Here is a 19,892-nt window from a genome sequence, read left to right as displayed (position 1 = left end):
AAAAGACAAACAAAAAAGACTTGGAGTTGAAAGAGCTCAAAGCTACTCTCCAGAATAAAGGTAAAGAGCTGGAAAACCAAATTATGCGTACAAGGTGATAAAATATCTTTATAATAATAGAGTGAGAGACAAAGTTCAGCTCAAACAAGAGTTATCCAGCACCAGTAAAGCCCATGAGAAGATGAAGAAAAACTTCAATCATTTATAATGGACACTCAAGCCATTTGTATTGATGTTGGTGGAGATCTAACCAACAAAGAAAATGAGAAACTGTCCAGGAAGGTGCTTGAGCTGTCCTTTAAAGTCTTCTCAGCTTGGGAGGAACTGTGTTCTGAAAGTCAAAGAGCACAACCGTCCAGTCGCCCAAAAGGAGCAGCCGTTGTGGAGGAGCAGATGAGGGAGCCCAAGCGTTAACAGCACTAAAGCACCTCCAACCATTACCCTTTACACTTGCATTATTAAAAAAAAGTAAACTTTTTTTTTTGTTTAATGTATGCATTGGTCTTTATTTAGTACTTATTAAGGTTTTATCATTTTTTCTCATTGTTTAATTTACACTCCAGCCACATAGCATTCTGTGGTTGTTAGATTTTTATGCAGAAATGGGTAAAATGGATGTACAGAAAATAATATAACACAAGATAAAAAGAAATTAGAAGATAAAATTGGCTGCTGGATTATAGTTACCCTGTCTTTTAGTAATATTTTGGGATTGAAGTTTTAAGCCATTGTACATTTAGAACGAAACAAAATACAACAATATATTCAATTTTTAAAAATTATTATTATAGGAGATTCCTTTTTTATAACAATACAGATTTACTCAGTCTAAGAAGAGGTACACTAGGCTTTAACAGTTTAACATTTCTTACTTCAGTATTATCTCCTCAATCCTTTACCCAGAGCACCTTTGTGGGAGGCAGTCTAATAGTAGCACAACCCTTGGCCACTACCACCACTTTCTCTTGTGCTGAACACCTGCCAAAGTACAAGTCTGTCCACAACCTCTTTGTGGGTAAACCTCTGGAGATCTGTGTGTTTTGCCTCATTTCAGTAACGTGAGCTTTGGTGAATCAGAGCCAGTGTTTTGTCTCTTTGCGTGTGCGTTCAGCTGCAGTGGGCCCACATAATGCCTCTCTTCTGCACAGTTTACACCCAGGACACCGCTCAGATGTGAGTGAGAGCTCTGGGATGTGAGGAGGAGAAAGTTGTCACGCTTTTATGGACTGCTAACGGCAGCAGAGGGGAGCCCAAGTCTAACACAGGAACTATTCTGTCAGGTTTTATCTCTAGGCTGCACTTCAGAACCTGTGGGGCTGTTTGTGTGGGTTGGATAGGTAGGCAGGTAGCAGAGCCAAAAACTGTATTTAGCTGTGTTTAAAGTTACCAAATAAGAATGGATTTTTAAAAAAAAGAGAGAGAGAGAGAGAAAATTGTTGGTTCTTAATAATAAAATGTTTTTTGTTTTTTTTAGGCGTAACATGTATTTGTTATGGCGCTATTGTAATCATAATTATGTGCAAAGTAATTCCAAGCAATAAATCAGGTGAACTGACATAGGTACAAATTATGAATAACCATCCATCCATTTTCTTCCACTTATCCGGGGCCGGGTCACAGGGGCAGCAGTCTAAGCAAGCACTCCCAGACTTCCTTCACCCCAGACACTTCATCCAGCTCCTCCGGGGGGACCCTAAGGCGTTCCCAGGCCAGCCGAGAGACATAGTCCCTCCAGCTTGTCCTGGGTCTTCCCCAGGGCCTCTTTCTGGTGGGACATGCCCGGAACACCTCCCGAGGGAGGCGCCCAGGAGGCATCTGGAACACCTCAACTGGCACCTCTTAATGTGAAGGAGCAGCAGCTCTACTCCGAGCCCATGTGACTGAGCTCCCCACCCTATCTTTAATGGAGCGAGTCACCATGACCATAGGTGAGGGTAGGAACGAAGACTGACCGGTAAATCGAGAACTTTGCCTTTCGGCTTAGCTCTCTCTTCACCAGATTGGTCTGATACAGCAACCGCATCACTGCCAACGCTGCACCGATCCGCCTGTCAATCTTACGATGTATGAATAACTCTTCTTATGAGAGCACAGTTTTTGTAAAATGTTATTACTCAACTAAGTTCAAAATATGACATCAAACTACACTCACAAGTAAAATTTTATCAAAAGCATGCATAAATGTACTTTACCAAACTCCACATCAAACTTTGCACCAGACCAGGCTGAAATCTGAAACTCATCCTGGACTAGACCTGAACTAAACCAAGGCTAGAACAAGACCAACCAAACCAAGTCTACATTAGGAGAACTGAACTGGGCTTAAACCAGAACCAAACCAGAGATTTAGAGAGGGGAAAATGTAAAGTGGCAAAGGAGAGAAAAAGAGGGGGAGAGACAGGGAGGAAGAGAGAGGGAAAGCGGGGACAGCGAGAGGGAGAAAGAGAGTGAGAGGGGTAGAGAAAGAGTGAAGGAAATGGAGAGTAAGATAGTAATGTGTAATTGGATGCAGAGAGGCACGTGGGCGATTGAGGATAAGGGCTTCGTGAGATGGACACAGACCAGATGCTGGTTCCTGTTGGTGCAGTAGGAGCAGCTCTGCCTTGACCCTGTGCTGTTTATTCAGACTGAAGAAAACCATTCAAACACACTGTAACTCTTCATGACATGTGTTTATATTAGCAGACGCCAACACTGCAAACCTTAAGAGGGTCATTAGGAAGAAGAACTTATGGGTTAGCTGTAATTATGTTGTTAAAACTGAAATATAACAATAACTGTAAACTGTAAAATGTATTGGTATTTGTTAACATGCAGATTTCAGTTGTTATGGCATAGTCACCACAATTGTGATAAATATTTGTGGATTTTCCTTTTGAATGTTTCCTGTACCATGTCCAGTCCTCAGTACAAAAAGTTTGTTGTATATTGTTCTGTGAAGTACGGACATTTTAATACTGCATTCATAAGCAGGTGGAGGTTGCATATCAAGTCTTTATCAAGTTATTTATGATATGAAAAATACAATTGCATGCTTATTTAAAAGTGTTTTGAAGTCATGGTGGGTGATATGCACAAATTGGATCACATTTTATATTTTAATCACAATTCATGCACACTTACTACCGCATCTTTATAATCAAATAACTTTTTCTTCTCTTTTTTAATTCTCACACTCTATTGTCAGTTCAGGGCATACCTCACTGTGACGTGTATGAAAGCGGAGCATTTGTGAGTGTGCTGTGAATGGCGGTGTTTGGCAATTGGACAGGAAATCGTTGTAGTTTCCTTATTGCTCCAAACAGGATGTGGGCGTGTAAACTGTTGATAGGAGATGCCCGAGAGCCTGAGCGGGGCCTGGCACTGTCCCAGGAGGAGGATGTGGATCAGAACGACGAAGAAAGAAAAATGTTTGGGGAATTTAAGCCTTTTTGTATGGGACAAATATAAACAGCGTATTTCCTCTCGGTAGCAACAGTAACAGAGAGCCCATATTATCTTCATCAGTGCCCCGCCATCTGCTTTGATTTGGGCCTAACCACACTATGCTGTTACAATACGCACCACTTAAGCTCACACTGACTGCAGAATTTTATAGCATCTTTACGAATTATGTATGCAGTGTTTTTTTCTGTTGGCGTGAGAACCAATGGTAAGATCTAAATTGGAATTAATCATATGAACTGATATAGAAGTATAAACAGTGGTGACTATTTCTGTATTTTTTTTTTTAATTGCTGCTAATTTAACTACTTTCTAGACTAGGATATTCTGAGGAAACAAAGTTAAGTAAGAAACGTTTTCATGTTACAAGTAAAAAAAAAAATTAAAGTACATTTTTATTATTAAAATAAAAAACATATCTATTTAATTATTATTAGATAAATTGATGGATTAAATTAGATTAAAGAAGGAAAAAAAAATCAAAGACTTCCTCTTCCCCCAAAAAACTTAAAACAAGTATAGGTATTGATATATTTGAAATGAAAGACTTTCCCAGTTGTAACTACATTGTCATAATGTTGAATCTGTGTCCTTACTTCCAATTTCTATCCTTTAGCCTTGGCTGACTTTAATTGCTTCTGTGCTTAGTGCTGGCCACATAAAGGTGACGTTATTCACATTTCCAAAAAGCCATAATTGAGTTATTACTGCGTCTCTTGCTTGTGTTTTCTCATCTGGAAATGCTTTACTCTGTCCTTCGCAGCTTCAGACTAAACACTGCCGTTTTTATTAAATCTAAAACCCAGATCCCTTTGAAAAGCTGCTTTGTTTTTATAAATGTGTGCGTGTTTTTGTGTGCGCAGGAACGGGAGCGGATCCCAACAAGCCGCCGTGTCGTAAGGCCAAAGACATCCGGAACGAGCGGCGACTTCAGAAGGAGCAGAAGAGGCAGAGCTCTGACGGAATCGCACCCTCAACCAAGCCTCCTCCCACGGGCCCTAGCCAAAGTAACCAGCCCAAAAGCCTGGAGGACTTCATAGAGGAGTCCCTCACTGATGGCAACGCTCATAGCCTTGAGGTGAGGTCGACCACACAGTACAATACAGTCATCTATAGTTCACTAACAATGGATAAGCATTAGCCTATTCTAAAAATTAAATGAGCATTTCCAGTTTTTTGATAGCCTGGTCAGCAACTGATTTATTATTATAAAGGTGCACTATGTAACTTTTCTGATGGGAGGGGGTCTGCTGCCCTCTTTTCTCCATGGACCACGATGCTTTGCCTGGAGTGTCCCACAGAATGACATTAAATTCAGTGATAGGTGTGTCCTGGTGGCACCACTGCTTGTCTACATTGTGATAGATAAGTTTATTACCATACTGTGAAACTTTCCTGGCAAAGCAATCACATCTCCATGGAGACAAGTCAGTTGACAACTAAAACAGTTACAAAGTGCACCTTTAAACAGCTCCCCTTTTTTGTTTTTAAGTCTTTAACATACTTTTTATCAATTGTTGGTCCGATTAAGAGAAAATGCATGTCTCCAAATTTCAACTACAACTATTTGTATGACTGTAAACCCTCTAGATGGGGGGTAAATACTTAACTCACTGCACAACTGTGAGTCCCATTTAACATTTTTGCACATATTTGATCTACATTTCCATCCATTATTGGTAATTGCACATTATGAATGTCTCCAGACTTCAAACAAAGAAAGAAATGTCCAACTTTTTGTATAGGAAATAGTTATAGGTTGGCTGACCAGGCTTTCACTGGATTCTGCTAAGCCTCAAATGTGCCCTTTACAATTCTGAGTGCTTTGCCCCAGTGACTTCACCATGTGTTTATAGAAGTGGAGAGAGGAGATCCGTCCAAAGCCCAATGGAAAAACCACTACATCCCGGTTTCAATTCTACCAAAAGACACGCGCACCACACAATTCGACTCGAGTTTCCCCCAATGATGACATTCTAACCACAGCTAACCACCCAGCCGGAGTCGGAGCAGCGCTTGGCAAATTCTCTGGCAAAATAGAAAGATCTTTGGCATAAAAACACATGTTGAGGTCAGGGAAGTAACGTCAATGTTGGTCTGAACTGAGATTTGAAGCAGATACACGGGTAATCCAGGCAGTTTGGAGCTTGTTGGTGCTCCCATTCAAAATAAGCAACCATTTTCTACAACGCTCAGGCCTTCCATTTCTTTAGTTGTAATAATAATAATAGCTTCTAGATGCACCGGTTAAATTAAAAGGGTAAATTATATGTTAGGTGTTTAACTGTGCCCAAAAAAATTTAATGACATGTTTTACAAATGCAGTTTTTATTTAGCGGTTCAGAAAACACAACTAACCAGACCGCATTGTAGTTGTGACTCTATTAAAACAACATTTACTTGGAGGAAATTGCCCTACCAAGTTCTTTATATTGAAATATTAAGTACAGTTGACTTAAACCAATATTTTAACAAAGTAGGAAGGAACCGTATTTCTTACTTGATTGGTACCATTTGAGTACTACACGTTGAAATAATTAAATTTCTTGATGTAAAAGTAAGATCATTACATATTCCCCACTTCTAATTTCAAAATGAGTGTTATCTGAAACACCAAATCAGTTAGACATTTATGTGACTTCCTCCTTAGAGCCATTGTTATAAATGAGTGAGTGTTGTTTACTGAGTCACCACCAGAGGTCAGTGTGAGAACGTGAATTGGCGCTCTTGGGCACTCCAGGGACCAGTGGCACTGCGTATAACTGTCCCATTATTGAAGTTTTAAGGGACAATTTTGTATTTAAAACATGGGTTATTAAAACTAACAGCCTTTTTGACTTTTTATTTGAATTATCCTGATTCAAATACTACAAAATGTATTTATTTTCTCAAAAGTTCAAGACAGAGCCGCAAGTATTGTATGTCTTTCAAGGAACATTCTTCAGTTGAATATTGAACATATTATCCAAATTTCCATAAAATTGTTTTGACATTTTGGCATATTCCTGTTCCTGTTGAACCCGCAGCCACTGATAAAAATGCTCCTTTAAACCATATCTTATTAGTGAATTAAATGCAGTTATTTTCAGACATTATTGGTGTATCATCTTTCTGGTTTTCTGAAAGATCTACATACAGAGAGCACATAGAGTGAGACCGGTGCATGTCCAACTCAAATAAACGCCAGGCTAAGTTCCCGACAGTTCAAGGCAATTTTATATCACAAGCTGGTGGCCAACACAAGCTCCCCAGCGCTGAGATGGTAATTAAATTTGGGCCGAAGGAAGTTAAAATTGAGTTCAAATTCAGCGACAATAACAACGTAGCTACTTTCTCATTCGAGTAGTGTGTCTGTTATGGGCTCTGTTAGATATTGAAATGGGAATGAGTGGGCTGCTTGGCTGAACATAGACTTCTGTTCACCCTGTTTGACACCTCTGTAAAAAAACAAGTCATTAAAACTTCCAAATGAAAATTAAAAGCACATTTTTCATGCTGTTATTTAAGAATGAATGGAAAAGGATCAAATTTCATCATTGATGGACCAGGTCAGATCTATATCAAAGTCCTGAGATTACACTGTAATTTAAATTAAGCAAATAAAAGCACTCAAAAGCTTTACAATAATAAATAAAGAACAAATATCAAAACCATTTATTTACAAAGCATGGTGAAATCACTTGCGGCAATGGGCTCATACATAAAAAAGGCAATCAATAGGCTAATGATTATTGCTCCTCTGGGACAAAGACTCTGCTACCAAAGCTTTTTCCACAAACAACCGATCTTTACAGAGGGATAAAACACACTTTTAGAGATAAAACTAAATTATTTGAATTACTGTAGAAAATGTTAAAGTGCATTATTGAAATTTTAATGCAGTATGGTATTGCATTAGATTTTCAATAATGTATTTTAGTGCATTAGTGGATTTTTTCAATTGGATTTACACTTAAAGATGGACTTTGAAGCTTTTCTAGAGGAGGATATGCAACCTGCTTGTCTATATGGAGATGATATTTCTTTTCTTTTTTACTTATTTATCATGTATTTATTCAATACAGGTGATTTAATACTTATACCTTGCATTCTGTTGCATTAGGGCTCACCTCTCCACAGATCTGACTTGTAATTTGGTGATAGCGAACATCATACTGAGCTGACCATTCTACACAATGCAGTTACATCGCTATGGAGACAGGCTGATCGTATTACCTCCTCCAGAAAAGTTATAGTCCACCTTTAAAATAGAGCCCAAATACTGCATACCTGTGAAACAATTGGAATTTTTATTTTTAATGAATTAATTAAGAAAACCAAAATGATTTCAATCTATATTAAATTGAAACTGTTGTTATTATTATATACTGAAAGCTTTAACTACAGGATGTGTTTTTTTTCTTTGAGTATGTTGTGTCCCTCTCTCCTTTCATGATCTTCACTTCTAACCCCTTATCTCTCTGTTTGCACTTGTTTCGTGTTAACCCTTTTGTGACCATGTTCTTTTCGAAGGTGAGGCTAGTGCGCTCCAATCCCCCCAGCCCGCAGTTCAAAGCCTCTTTCGACGCCTCCTACAAAGTGTACAAACTCTACCAGATGGCCATTCACAAGGACCCTCCTGAAAAACCGTCCGAGAGCCAGGTCAGAGGGCGAGGGTCGTAGGTCAACCTGCTCCAGCCACAGCTACAGGGAGGGAGGTTCAGAGACACCTTAAGTAGTGGTGAAAGGGTTATGATCTGCTTTCAAGTGAATGAAGATTAGTGTGTTAAGATGTAGGAATAGGGTCTTTTTGTGAATTATATTTTTAATACAGGTGAATGGGAATCACTACTTCAATGTTTTATACAAGCATCTTCCAAAAAATATGTTTTTTTAGTAGTAAAGAGAATTGAAAAAAAGCAAATATAGGACTAGTTTGAAGGTGATGGCTTGAATTGATTATGCAGTAGTGGTTATTTGAAGTATCAGTATTGTTTTAAATGATCTGCAATTCTAATTTAAAGAGTGTTTTATTTAGTATATTAAATGAAATCAGTCAATAAAAACATAAATCATAATTTTCAAATAAATATAAAGCTAAACAGAACTGTTTTTAACCTAGAGCTGCAACACCAGAATAGTACAAGTTCAAGTACAAATGAATATCTGTCGATGCAGAGGATCAAACCTAGACTCTTCAAAAATATAAACATAGCTTGAACGTTTGAGAAACTAGACACCTGACTTCTCCATTTTGAAACCTACAGTAGACATTTTGTGCAGTTATGGGGGGAAATGGGGCCAAAATGTCTGTCTGAATTAAAAGCTGTGAATGGGGTGTCACATCGTGGGGGCCGCACATGTAAAGGAGCCGGCCTCAAAGGCTGCGGAAATGGACTGAAATGTTTCCATACGCCCGTGTTTCTCCAGGTGTGTGAGTGGCCAGAGGCGACTCGGTGATGATGAGGTTCTTTTACACTTTTGTGGGGGGCACTTTGTCAGCTGACCTTCACGCCTTCACTCCACTCCCCTGTCTGCCCCCGTCACACTACACCGTAATGTCTGAAAGGAAAACTGTGGAAATCTAGGATGGCTTAAAAGCAGTTTGATGTCATTGTCTCATTCGGTTCGGTGGTTGTAATTGTTTGTGAGTAGGTTGGATATTGTTTTAAGGCAAATCAGCTTTGCCAAGAAGAGTCATAGATTGGACTGAACAGTTTTGGCAAAATACTGAATTGCAATAGCGATTACAATTGTAATTTTTGATGTTAATAGTAAAACTATTTCTTTTCAATTTTGAATGTCACTGTCTCATTCAGTTTGATGGCGGTAATTGTTTTCGAGTTGGTTCAATGTTGTTTTATGGCAAACCAGCTCTGCCAGGAATAGTCAAATAGATTTGGACAGTTGAACAATTTTGGCAAAATATATTGGAATGTGGTTTACAATGTATTTTTAACAGCAGAATTCTATTCAAGTTTCATTTTAAAACATGTCCAGGAGCATTACCATCTGAGAGAAGACTGAATATAAATTGTTAAACTAATACTAATATTCATGGGATACAAAAACCCATGAATTTCAGAACATGTTTGGATAGTAAACTACAGCTACAGCATGATTTTTCTTGAAAAAGGCAGGATATTTTATTGTTTGCAGACTAAATTATATTAAATAATCACAGTCTTTGTCATTATTTGCTAATAGCGTCCATTGAAATTGCAATATGGATTTGTTTGTGATATATTTTGCAAGACTTTTGCCTGGGTTAAAATGGGAGGATAGAATTACAATGTTGTTTAACAGTACAATATCATAATTGTTGTGTTGTTACGGCAGAGAAACTTTACTATTTGGAGTTTTTAAGTATTACATTGTAGCTGTCTGTTCATATCAAGATGCTAATCTACTACACAACTGGGTTTTGGTAAATGGTTATTATTTAGAAATTATCCAAATGAGAAAATTTGAATAGTACAGCATTATTGTTCATTGCTCATTATCATTAAGAGAATAACAACAACACAAAAACATTCAAAATGCTTTCATGGCTTAATTTGCTTACTAGAAAAGGCTTGTATACATATATTGTCATCATTGTCCATTTGGGGTCATCAGCAGTAATCTCTGGTAAAGGCTGGGCAGTGCACTAGCCTCATCTTCAGAAAAGGACTTCCTGTATTCTGGTCTGTCTGCCGTCAGTCTCCTTGAACTCTCTCGAAGTTTATCACACCGTGTTTATGTTTTAGGAATGATTAAGTCAATGTTTCCTTTCGGAGCAACAATCTCATACAATTTTGGGATCAGGTGTGTCAAATTCAAAGCAGGCCTGCCGTGCAGCCTCTTGCCTTGAGGACGGGGAGACTGACGTGAACCCAGAGAAGCCACAATCACTTCTATAACACTGTTTTACCTTCACTGCCAAATCTTCCCCTTTACACTCCTGCCTCTCTCCTGCTTTTAATCAAACAAGGGCTGCACAAGTACACATTATTATTACACAGTATTTCAATTATATTTCAAACCTGAGAAAAAAAAATTGACAAAATTATAGAGAGTTTAAATCTTTTGTCAAAACTAAATTATTATTTAGACTATTAGCTATAGCAATTAAAGGTGCAATGAAATTAATTTTTTCTTATCTTATTCTGGAATTATAGTCCCCAAACGTGCAATTTTTCTGGTTGGGGTTTTGCTACCTGCTGGTGTTCATGGAGATATTATTGCTCTGCTATGAATGATCTTCAGTATGACGTTAAATCTGTCTATCTTGCATTCAGTTATAGTTGTTTGCCTCCATATAGATACATTTAATGCCATACTGTTTAACATTCCAGTCAAAATATAACATTTTCTGACAGCAACAATATTTTGACATAATCAGGTATTTTAGAATGACTGAAAAAAAATATTGCAGGAAAAATAAATGTATTGAGCCCTATTTTATGGTGCAGCCCTAGTTCCAACCACTTGTACTTTGAATTGTTGTATGAATTGATGCACCTGCTCCACCTGTTTGCCCCCTCCCCTCCCTCATGCTGAAGGTGAGGCTAGTGCCGGTGAACTTTGACGACCCCCAGTTCACTGCATCATATGAGCAGTCTGCGGCTCTGTTCGCACGCTACCAGATCGCCATTCACAACGATGAGGAGTGTGATGAGAGCGAGGTACTGCATGTTTTTATTCCGCACCCAATAAGCCTGGCACAGTAATACATTGTATGTTTAGTATGCAATAAAAACTAATATTGAGACTACTTTGTGCCTCTGAGATAATAACCAGCATGAAAATCTCATCAAACTCTTTTCTAAATGGACCATACTGTAAATAAGACATAAAGGCTTAAGATATAGCACAATGAAACACACAAAATATTTCTACTACGACGACGACTACTGCTGCTATTACTGCTTCTACTACTACCACTAATACTACTATTGCTACCACTTCTACTACTAATACTACTAATACTACTACTACTGCTACCGCTTTTACTATTACTGACTACAAAAAAGGCTTGTCCATATTGTAAAGTGCAACATATAAGGAGTTATTATTGAAAAGTTCCCCAATATTGAAAGTAAAAGGTATAAATATGTAAAATCTAAAATTGTATTGCTCATATCTCATTTTCTCACAGTAAAATGTATTATTGTAACAGAGTTTGCACTTAGTTATCCTAAGCCTGGCACCACTGCACAGCCAACTGACTTCTGCTTGCCACTGTTTTATTGTGTAAAAATATTTTTATTCATGACTATAATTTTAATTTGAGCCCAAAGTTAATTGAAAATTCGTTTTTTTCAGCCCATTTAAGCAAAACGTAATAAAATGTTAGAAATACCAAGACAGGTGGATTGTAATTATGAATGCTAATAAGAAACGTGACATGGCTGCAGTGACAAGACAAGCCTGTATATGGTTTACTATTTGAATTATTTAGCATTGTCACAAGTAGCATGCCCATTTTTCCATTTATTTCAATGAAAGACCTAATTAAAAACATTAAATTACCCTGGCCCCAATACAAATGTTCACCTCAGTTGGTTGGCTGCTGTGTTGATCATAAACAGATGTGGCAGGAATGCTAAAAAGCTAAAGCCCTAAAGCCATACGTGTTACCTAATATGTGCAATGCCTGTAATGTATACAATGTGCATGTTTGAGGAGTCTATTTTTCAAATCTTAAGCATACACTATGTAACTGTACTGGTGGAGGGTCCGTCACCTACTTTTCTTCATGGAGTTGCCTAGAATTTTCCACAGTATGGCATTTAAGTTATGGTTTGGACATGTCCAGAGGAGGGATAGTGAGTAGAAGGATGTTTACATTAGAGTTTAGGCCTAGAGGATGGAGAGATAGATGGATTCAATGAAAGGTAACAGTTGATGAGAAGAAGATGCATGTGCTTGTATTTCTTTTATATTGCTCCCTGAAAGGAAAAGAGGCTGGCATATCTAACAGTGGTCTTGCTGGTTACTTTTTTTTTAAACATACATATACAGTAGTACTCTATTGGTATTAGAATTGTCAATAAATTGATCAAAATATACTAAACCTAGTTCAAAAGAAGATTCTCAAAACAAGATACTTTTGAAATTATTACTGACTAAACTGGACAAAGTTGACCATTCAAGGGTCATTTATTCTACGTAACAATTAGTTTAAGACCACATAACGTTGAAGAAAGTATCATTATTTCAGACTGGTGCCACCTAGTGCCTCCGCTCAATTTCATTTTTTTCCAGCGACTAGGTCAGGAATCAAAATACACTAAACGGTTCACAAAATCCCCAGTAGTGCGAGTTCGGACACCAGCCAGTCAGCGAAGAGCCATACATTCTGTGTTGGCAATGATTCCCGAGATTGAGAATTTAAAGCCGGAACAAAGAGAATGTTCAGTGACTTTTATCAAGGGGAAAGACGTTATAACCCTTCTTCCTACAGGATTAGGGAAAAGCTTAATATACCAGTTAGGCCCCTTAGCAGCGCATTACATACGTCACGACCAAATAGCAGATTGGTTAAATGAAAAAAAGTACCCGCCTACTGTCAAGCGAACAAATTCTAACGCTGTGAGGTCAGAGTGATGAATCAGGCTATAATTATGTTGCTTTAAATTAAAGCATTTTAAAATGGTGGTATAGAAATCTGTATTGCATATCAAGCCTTTCCAACTGCATTGAAAATATTGCAACACTAACAGCTATACTGAACCCATTCATCTTTGTATAAGCACCAGTGTTGTATATAAACAGTTAATACATCCACGTACACCTCGAACTGACCTAAAAATAAAGTCTAGAGTCTAGTCAGGAAGGATGCAGAGCTGCAGAGAGAGAGTTCCCACTAACCTGAGAGAGCCTTTTGTCCCTCAGGGCTGGAAAAACAACCTCCCCTCCCTCCTCCTGCCAAGCAAGCCTCGCTAAATTACTCAATCCTCCAGCTTGTAAAATGTAAGGTAATTAATAAATAATAAAAACTGTCAGATCGAGCAGTCTGTAGCAGATTCTTTCCTACTGCCATAACACAACCCCTGTTAATGGGCAAGGAGCGTTTGTGAGCTTACGGGATTTTACTACCTTAAGATCGAATGGGTTCACAGGCAAGAAAAATAACATCTCCAAATTATTTATATGTACAGTGGAGCCTCTGTTGGGTTGCCAGATTGAGTTGGGAGTTTCCAGATGTTTGATTGGCATGTGTTGATTTATAGTTATGTTGATTGCGTCTAACATTTAGCTCAATTATTGTTCACATTATTACAAAGTTATATATAGATTTGGCAAATGGAAAACACGCTGCAGTTAAACCGTTTTAGCTGCAATCTACGCCTCATATGCATTTATATAACATTTGGATGAGATATACATGTGTTTTTTGCTTTGCTTCACAATAGTGAGTGTCTTGAAAATCAGCTTTTATTGTTCAAACTAATTAGGCTTTATTGTAGTCCCTTTACCTGGACTCACTTTGACAGCTCATGAGACTGCAATGAAGCACAATTTATTTTAACTATTCCCAGAAATATGCCCCCACAGTTTGGCACAAACAATACTGACTACTGTTGAGGTGTAATTTAGTTGGAAGGATGCACGCAAGTAAGCAATCAAATGTATTTATAGCTGGATTAATTGTCTTAAATGAATTTTCAAAAGAGCTCACTTTGTAGGTTCCACCTTGTGATGTCATGAAGCAGTGGTTTTCAACTTATCAGCTCCTTTTACCTTTAGAGATGGGCAACTTCAGGGCTGAAATGATCCAAATGATTCCAGTGAAGGAGGAGTGGAGTTTAAAAAACGCAGCGGAGTACAGTCTAAATATGCAATGTTTGTGTTAAATGCACGGCAAGGCAAGTATATTTGTATAGCACAATTCATACACAAAATAATTCAAAGTGCTGTACAGAATAAGAAGTGCATTAAATCACAATACAAACAAATCAAAACATAATTAATCATAAATTAAAAAGAAAGAGAGACATTAAATGAGAGCGAAGAGTGCAGAATGAAAAATGAAAACCTTTCAGTCATATGCACAGCTAAACAAACAGTTTTGAGCCTGGATTTAAACAGGGTCAAGGTAGAGGCCTGTCTATCATCTTCAGGAAGACTGTTCCAGGTTTTAGCTGCATAAACGCTGACTCCCCGTGTTTAGTCCTGACTGTGGGCAGCAGCAGGAGGCTGGTCCCTGAGGATTTCAAAGTGCAAGATGGTTCATATTGCACTAACATGTCAGAGATGTACTTTGGTGCTAGGCCATGGAGAGACTTGTACTCAAGCAGACTACTACTGTAGCTGGTGATGCTTCTCTTTTTTTTTATATTTAATGTGGAAAAATGTTGGCTGCTAAACTATAGACCACAACAGGCTAGTCTTGTTCTGCTGTTGAGATACGTTCCCTCTTTCTCCAAGCATCATTTAAGAACAATAGCAGAGAGAGACAGCAAACTGGAGTCTCAAGTTCATCTGGTTTTTAAGCGTATTACTTGGGGACTGCATGTGCATTCAGTCTGCTTGGCCCCTAGTCAATCACCAATAGAGACTTCCCTAAACTGCTCTATCACCAGACTCTATGTTGTCCCCAGAGGAATCACTTTGTTTGTTTTAAGAATGTATGCATTTCCTGTTCAGGCCATTACTGGACCTCTGCCAGACATTATTGCCTTCATTTCCACTCTGCAGTCTGCGTTGAGGGGGCCCATTTACTTACATACTACATACATGGAGTTATTTAAACGTACACGCACGCATTCACTCACACTTAGCGAGCCTAAAAGTTGTGTCGAGCCATGACGCAGAGAGTTCCTGCACATGTGGCATTCATTTTAGGGAAAACAAATTCTACTCAATTGTTATTTACTCTTCCTGATGGCCACAATCTCAACAAAGACACATGGGGGAATAGGGGAAACGGTCAAGGAGATAGACGAGGTCAAAGTTAAGTCATGATCAGGATACACCAGTCATGTTTGAATGTGATTTTTGCTGTGTAAGATTTCTGGTGGATTTCTGATTTGCTTGTCTCCATGGATATGTTATTGGTTTGCTTGGAATGGTCTCACGACATGGCTTTATCTATCGCCATGAAGACAAGAAGGGGAAGCCACTAGGCCAAAATAAAAAGCAGATCTGTGGAGAGGTGAATAATCCGTGCATCATTCATTCATTTGTTTTTCAATATAAAACCAAAAATAAGAAAACTAAAAACTATTTTATTTGTCTCCAAAACCAAAATGAAAAAACGGATAACGATTTGTGTTTTCATTTTTTGGTTTTGTGTTTAAATGATTAATGGAAAAAAAACAATAACTGCCGTTTCCTGTTTTCATGACTTAAACTGTGATGCGGGACTGTTACGCCGCATACGAACTGAACGAGGACTGAATCAGGACTAAACCAGGACTAAACCTTTTTCAGTCCTGGTCTGATTCTGGTCTCAGTCCCAGTCTCAGTCTTGGTCTTAGTCACGGTCCGGTCCCGGCCTCAGTCCCGGCCTCAGTCCCGGCCTCAGTCCCGGCCTCAGTCCCGGCCTCAGTCCCGGTCTCAGTCCCGGTCTCTGTCATGGTCCCGGTCTGGTCCCTGACTCAGTCCTTGTCTGGTTGCGGTCTCAGTCCTGGTCTCAGTCCCGGTCTCAGTCCCGGTCTCAGTCCCAGTCCCGGTCTCAGTCCCGGTCTCAGTCCTGGTCCCGGTCTGGTCCCTGACTCAGTCCTCGTCTGGTTGCGGTCTAAGTCCTGGTCTCAGTCCTGGTCTCAGTCCCGGTCTGGTTCTGGTCTGGTCCCAGACCTGGTTCAGTCTGTATGCGGCACAAAAGTCCGGCATCGCAGTTTAAGTCATAGAAACAGGAAACGGTCGTTATCCGTTTTTTCCATTATTCATTTAAATACAAAAACTGAAAAAACGAATTGTTATCCGTTTTTTCATTTTCGTTTTGGAGACAAATACTGAAGAAAATAATTGTTTTTTCATTTTCTTATTTTTGGTTTTGGTTTTTGGTTTGGTTTCAAATGCACGAATGATACACAGATTGCGAATGCATGATGAAGGCATTTTCGAACCAAGAAAACATAGCTGAATCAATGCTAGTAAAGCCAATCTGTGGATCATTCAAGGAAAAGCTGTAATATCTCCATGATGCAAGCAGTTGGCCCACCAGAAATGTTTCATAGTGTATATTTGAAATGTTTACAATGATTTTTAAACCTTATATTATATTCTACCAATTACAAAATGGTTCACATTTTAAATCATTTTGTAGTTTTTGCATGAGATTGAGCAGTGGAGAGAGATTGTGGGATAAAGCTATTGCCTTGAAAGAGGCAGAGAATTTTTAATATGTTTGTATTTGTATTGTTTATCCAGATTTTTGTAAGCTGAAATACAACTTTTAGTGACAGTGAGCACAATGTGGGGTCTAGGGGAAACTGGCTGACTGGGTTTTATTGCTTTTTAATGTAGGGGACTAAATAGACACCTCGTCCCTCAAATAAATAGCACAATTTTTGCTAGTAAAAAGTCAATGGCTGAACGTCTAAGTAGCAATTAGGCAGATGTGCGTAAGTGTTTTGTGTGTGAGACTGCTCCTAATTGTGCACAGATGACTGTTTACCAGAGAAAGAGAGAGTTACTGAGATGGACTCCATGTGTAGGAGATGGGGCTTCGTTGGGTCACTCTGGGTCTGATGTATTGGCTTCCTGTTCCTGAAGAGCTTGTATTGTACATTAGTGTCATCTATCTCTTGCAGTGTCTTTGAGCGATTGTATAGTTTCTGCTTGTGTCAGCTTGAGCGGCTGTTGTTTCTCAGTGTTTGGGGATGGAACAGAGCTGCCAGACCCCAGGAGAAGATCGTCTAATGCTCCAGCAAGTTTGACACATCGAGTTTGAGAGCAGTTTTACACTATCTTGCATTTCTCAAGCATCTGCAATGGAAGAAAGTTAACAAAAAGGACTGTTGACATTCAATCACATTTAAGTTTTTCAATGATGGCCACAAGGACTCAAGTTTTAAATGGTTTATAATCCTTTTGTTATTTGTTCTAGACATAAATATCATCTTTCTGTACATAATTATCGGGCCTGCCCACTATTGTATACACACAAGGGTGGGATTGATTAGTTTACCTATGAGAGAAATGCCTTGTTCATTCTGTATCAAAAATGGAAACACTTGCAGATTAACTGGTTGACTATCAAACTTAGAGAGTGAAACTAATTTCTGTGTGGATCCCCAAATAGATCTCACTTTCAAAAAGAAGAAAGTACGATGGAATGGCTCATTACACTAATATTTGGTGACTCCAGAAAAAGCATAAAGGTTACTCTAGGCTGCATAAACATAACGCTATATAATAAATGCACTGTATCTTATTTTAGCAATTGAAACACATAAAAAAACAGAAGTAGTTGATTTTAAACAGTGTGCAGTGGTCCAAACTTATTCCTCACTTTCCTAATGCATTCTTGGTGTCGTAATTATTCACTGTGATGAGTTTATAAGCACTTTTAACAACTTTCAAAGATTTGCAGTCACAGTAAAGTTAACAAACACTAGCAGGCTAAAAGTGAACCAGCCTTACTTGCTGGTTCACAGATTATAACAATGCTTTAAAATTAGATGCAGGCAGCACAGAGGTCTCATTTTGAACCTACGAACTTTGACAATATGTGTCCTGGGGTAAGGCAACTTTACTTTATTACATGAAAACAGACTAAAAATATATATAATATGATAACTTTTAAGTGTCTGAATATGGTCTTTTGCCCATTAATTATCACCTATTACAAATTCAGATGTTTCTCTGCTTTCAAACCATTGAGTTTTCTGTGACTCAAACATAAAAGTTTTATTCGAGCCCCTAAGCATTGCATTGGCCATTATGAGTTTTTGCTGTTGGTAATTTGGACTCTGACAAAGCAGTAGTCACTGTGGAGCTAGCAGTGGAAAATTACACTTTACTGGCTCGGTTTCACAGGTGGGGAACCTGATAAGCATTTTTTCGCATGAGCAAAGATCATTGTCGGCGAAACAGATGTAGCAGCAACTGTGATGCAATGGAAACTTTTTCAATAATCCAAATGAAAGCAATTGTTTAGACAAAGACTGCTTCTTGTTTTCTACCTCGAAGTGTGAAGTGATCTTTTCTGGAGGCTGGGACATGTTTGCTTGGTATGTGGGCCTTATGGTTCTCAGGAGCTTTAAACGGAGGTTCCAATTTGGATACGTATAGAGCATCACTTCTCAAAGTTTTCACATGAAGTACCACCTCATAAAATGTTTGGCTTGACAATACCAACAGTACAAGGCCAAAGCAAAATTATGGCTAAACCAGGCCTTAAACAGGACTATAATGGACCTAAAGCTGCATTCAAATTATAACTTAATCAAGTGTCAACCAAGACACCTTACACTGTATGGACAAAAGCATATATACAATCACTTAATGTGTCTTATTATCTCCATATATCAAACTACCACCTGTTTGTTTCTATGGAAGTGTTATATGCTTTGGCAGGAATGCTCCACAGTACGGCATTACTTCTTACTTTTATTTATTTACATATTTTAGATTACAAGTGTTTTTATTGCTCACAAAAACTGTGACTGGGGTCACCTCCTCACAGATCTGACCTGTAATTTGGTCATCCTTGTCTCTGTAAAATCTGTATAGTTCTGTATGTGTGTATATATATATATATATATATATATATATATATATATATATTTTTTTTTTTTCACTTTAAGACCTGATACAGTCCTGACTTAGCCCTGGTTTATACCTGGTTTAGTCCTGGTAAAGTCCTCATTTAGCCCTTGTTTAGCCTTGGTTTAGCCCTTGTTTAGCCCTGGTTTGGTTGTGCTTCTGTTGCTGAACAAAAGATTATAATCCGGTATTTCTGTTGCCCGTGTTACTGCTGTGTCATATGCGCTCTCTCTTGTTGGTGTGAAATTGAATTGAGTGTTTCTGTACACATCACCACAGGGCGCACCAGTTGAATGGGTTTATAGCTCAGAATGCAGCAGCTCTGAGAAAAAACCCCCACTGTGCTCTGGTGTAGACTTTGCATTTGTTATGGATCAATCTTTCTGTATGATTTGTACTTTATTATTGATTCCAACTCCACAAGAAAGTGTAGTTGAAACAGAATAATCTATATTCTTAAGTAGCTCATTAAGTGATGGGAGCACAGGCAATGCAGATAAAGCAAAGTACGTAACTCTGTCCAATTTATGACTTTGTTTTAAAGGTCCACTGTGTAACTTTTCCCGCGGAACATCTACCACCTGCTTGTCTTCGTGAGGGTGATATTGCTTTGTCTGGAATGTTCCACAAACATGCATTCTTACTTTACTTTGGATAAAGAAGTTAAATGCCATACTGTGGAGCATTCTAGGCAACAATAACATCCCCATGGATACAAGCAGGTAGTGTGACTCCACCAGAAAGTTTTTGGGGATTTTTTTTTACTT

At 38.4% G+C, this 19,892-nt stretch overlaps 1 protein-coding gene across 9 annotated transcripts in view; it reads left to right on the top strand.

The window, feature by feature from the left end:
* Window positions 1-19,892, top strand: part of LOC110168150 (arginyl-tRNA--protein transferase 1) — a 94,982-nt gene that overhangs the window by 10,428 nt on the left and 64,662 nt on the right. For 7 of the 9 annotated variants that reach the window (XR_008633348.1, XR_008633344.1, XR_008633347.1 and 4 more), the window contains exons 6-7: window positions 4,308-4,527; window positions 7,962-8,085. Coding sequence is in view for 3 of the 9 variants with exons in the window: in XM_055162670.1 (XP_055018645.1) it covers window positions 4,308-4,527; window positions 7,962-8,085 (344 nt within the window). In the remaining 6 variants the exon portion in view is untranslated. Of the gene's footprint in view, window positions 1-4,307; window positions 4,528-7,961; window positions 8,086-10,972; window positions 11,091-19,892 lie in introns of all 9 variants that reach the window. The other 2 variants (XM_055162671.1, XM_055162672.1) reach the window with 2 other exon arrangements.

This window comes from Boleophthalmus pectinirostris, unplaced genomic scaffold (assembly GCF_026225935.1).
Source record: "Boleophthalmus pectinirostris isolate CB_2022bp ecotype Guang Dong unplaced genomic scaffold, ASM2622593v1 HiC_scaffold_5, whole genome shotgun sequence".
Classification (NCBI taxonomy): Eukaryota; Metazoa; Chordata; class Actinopteri; order Gobiiformes; family Gobiidae; genus Boleophthalmus; species Boleophthalmus pectinirostris.
This window is presented reverse-complemented; position numbering and strand designations above follow the sequence as displayed.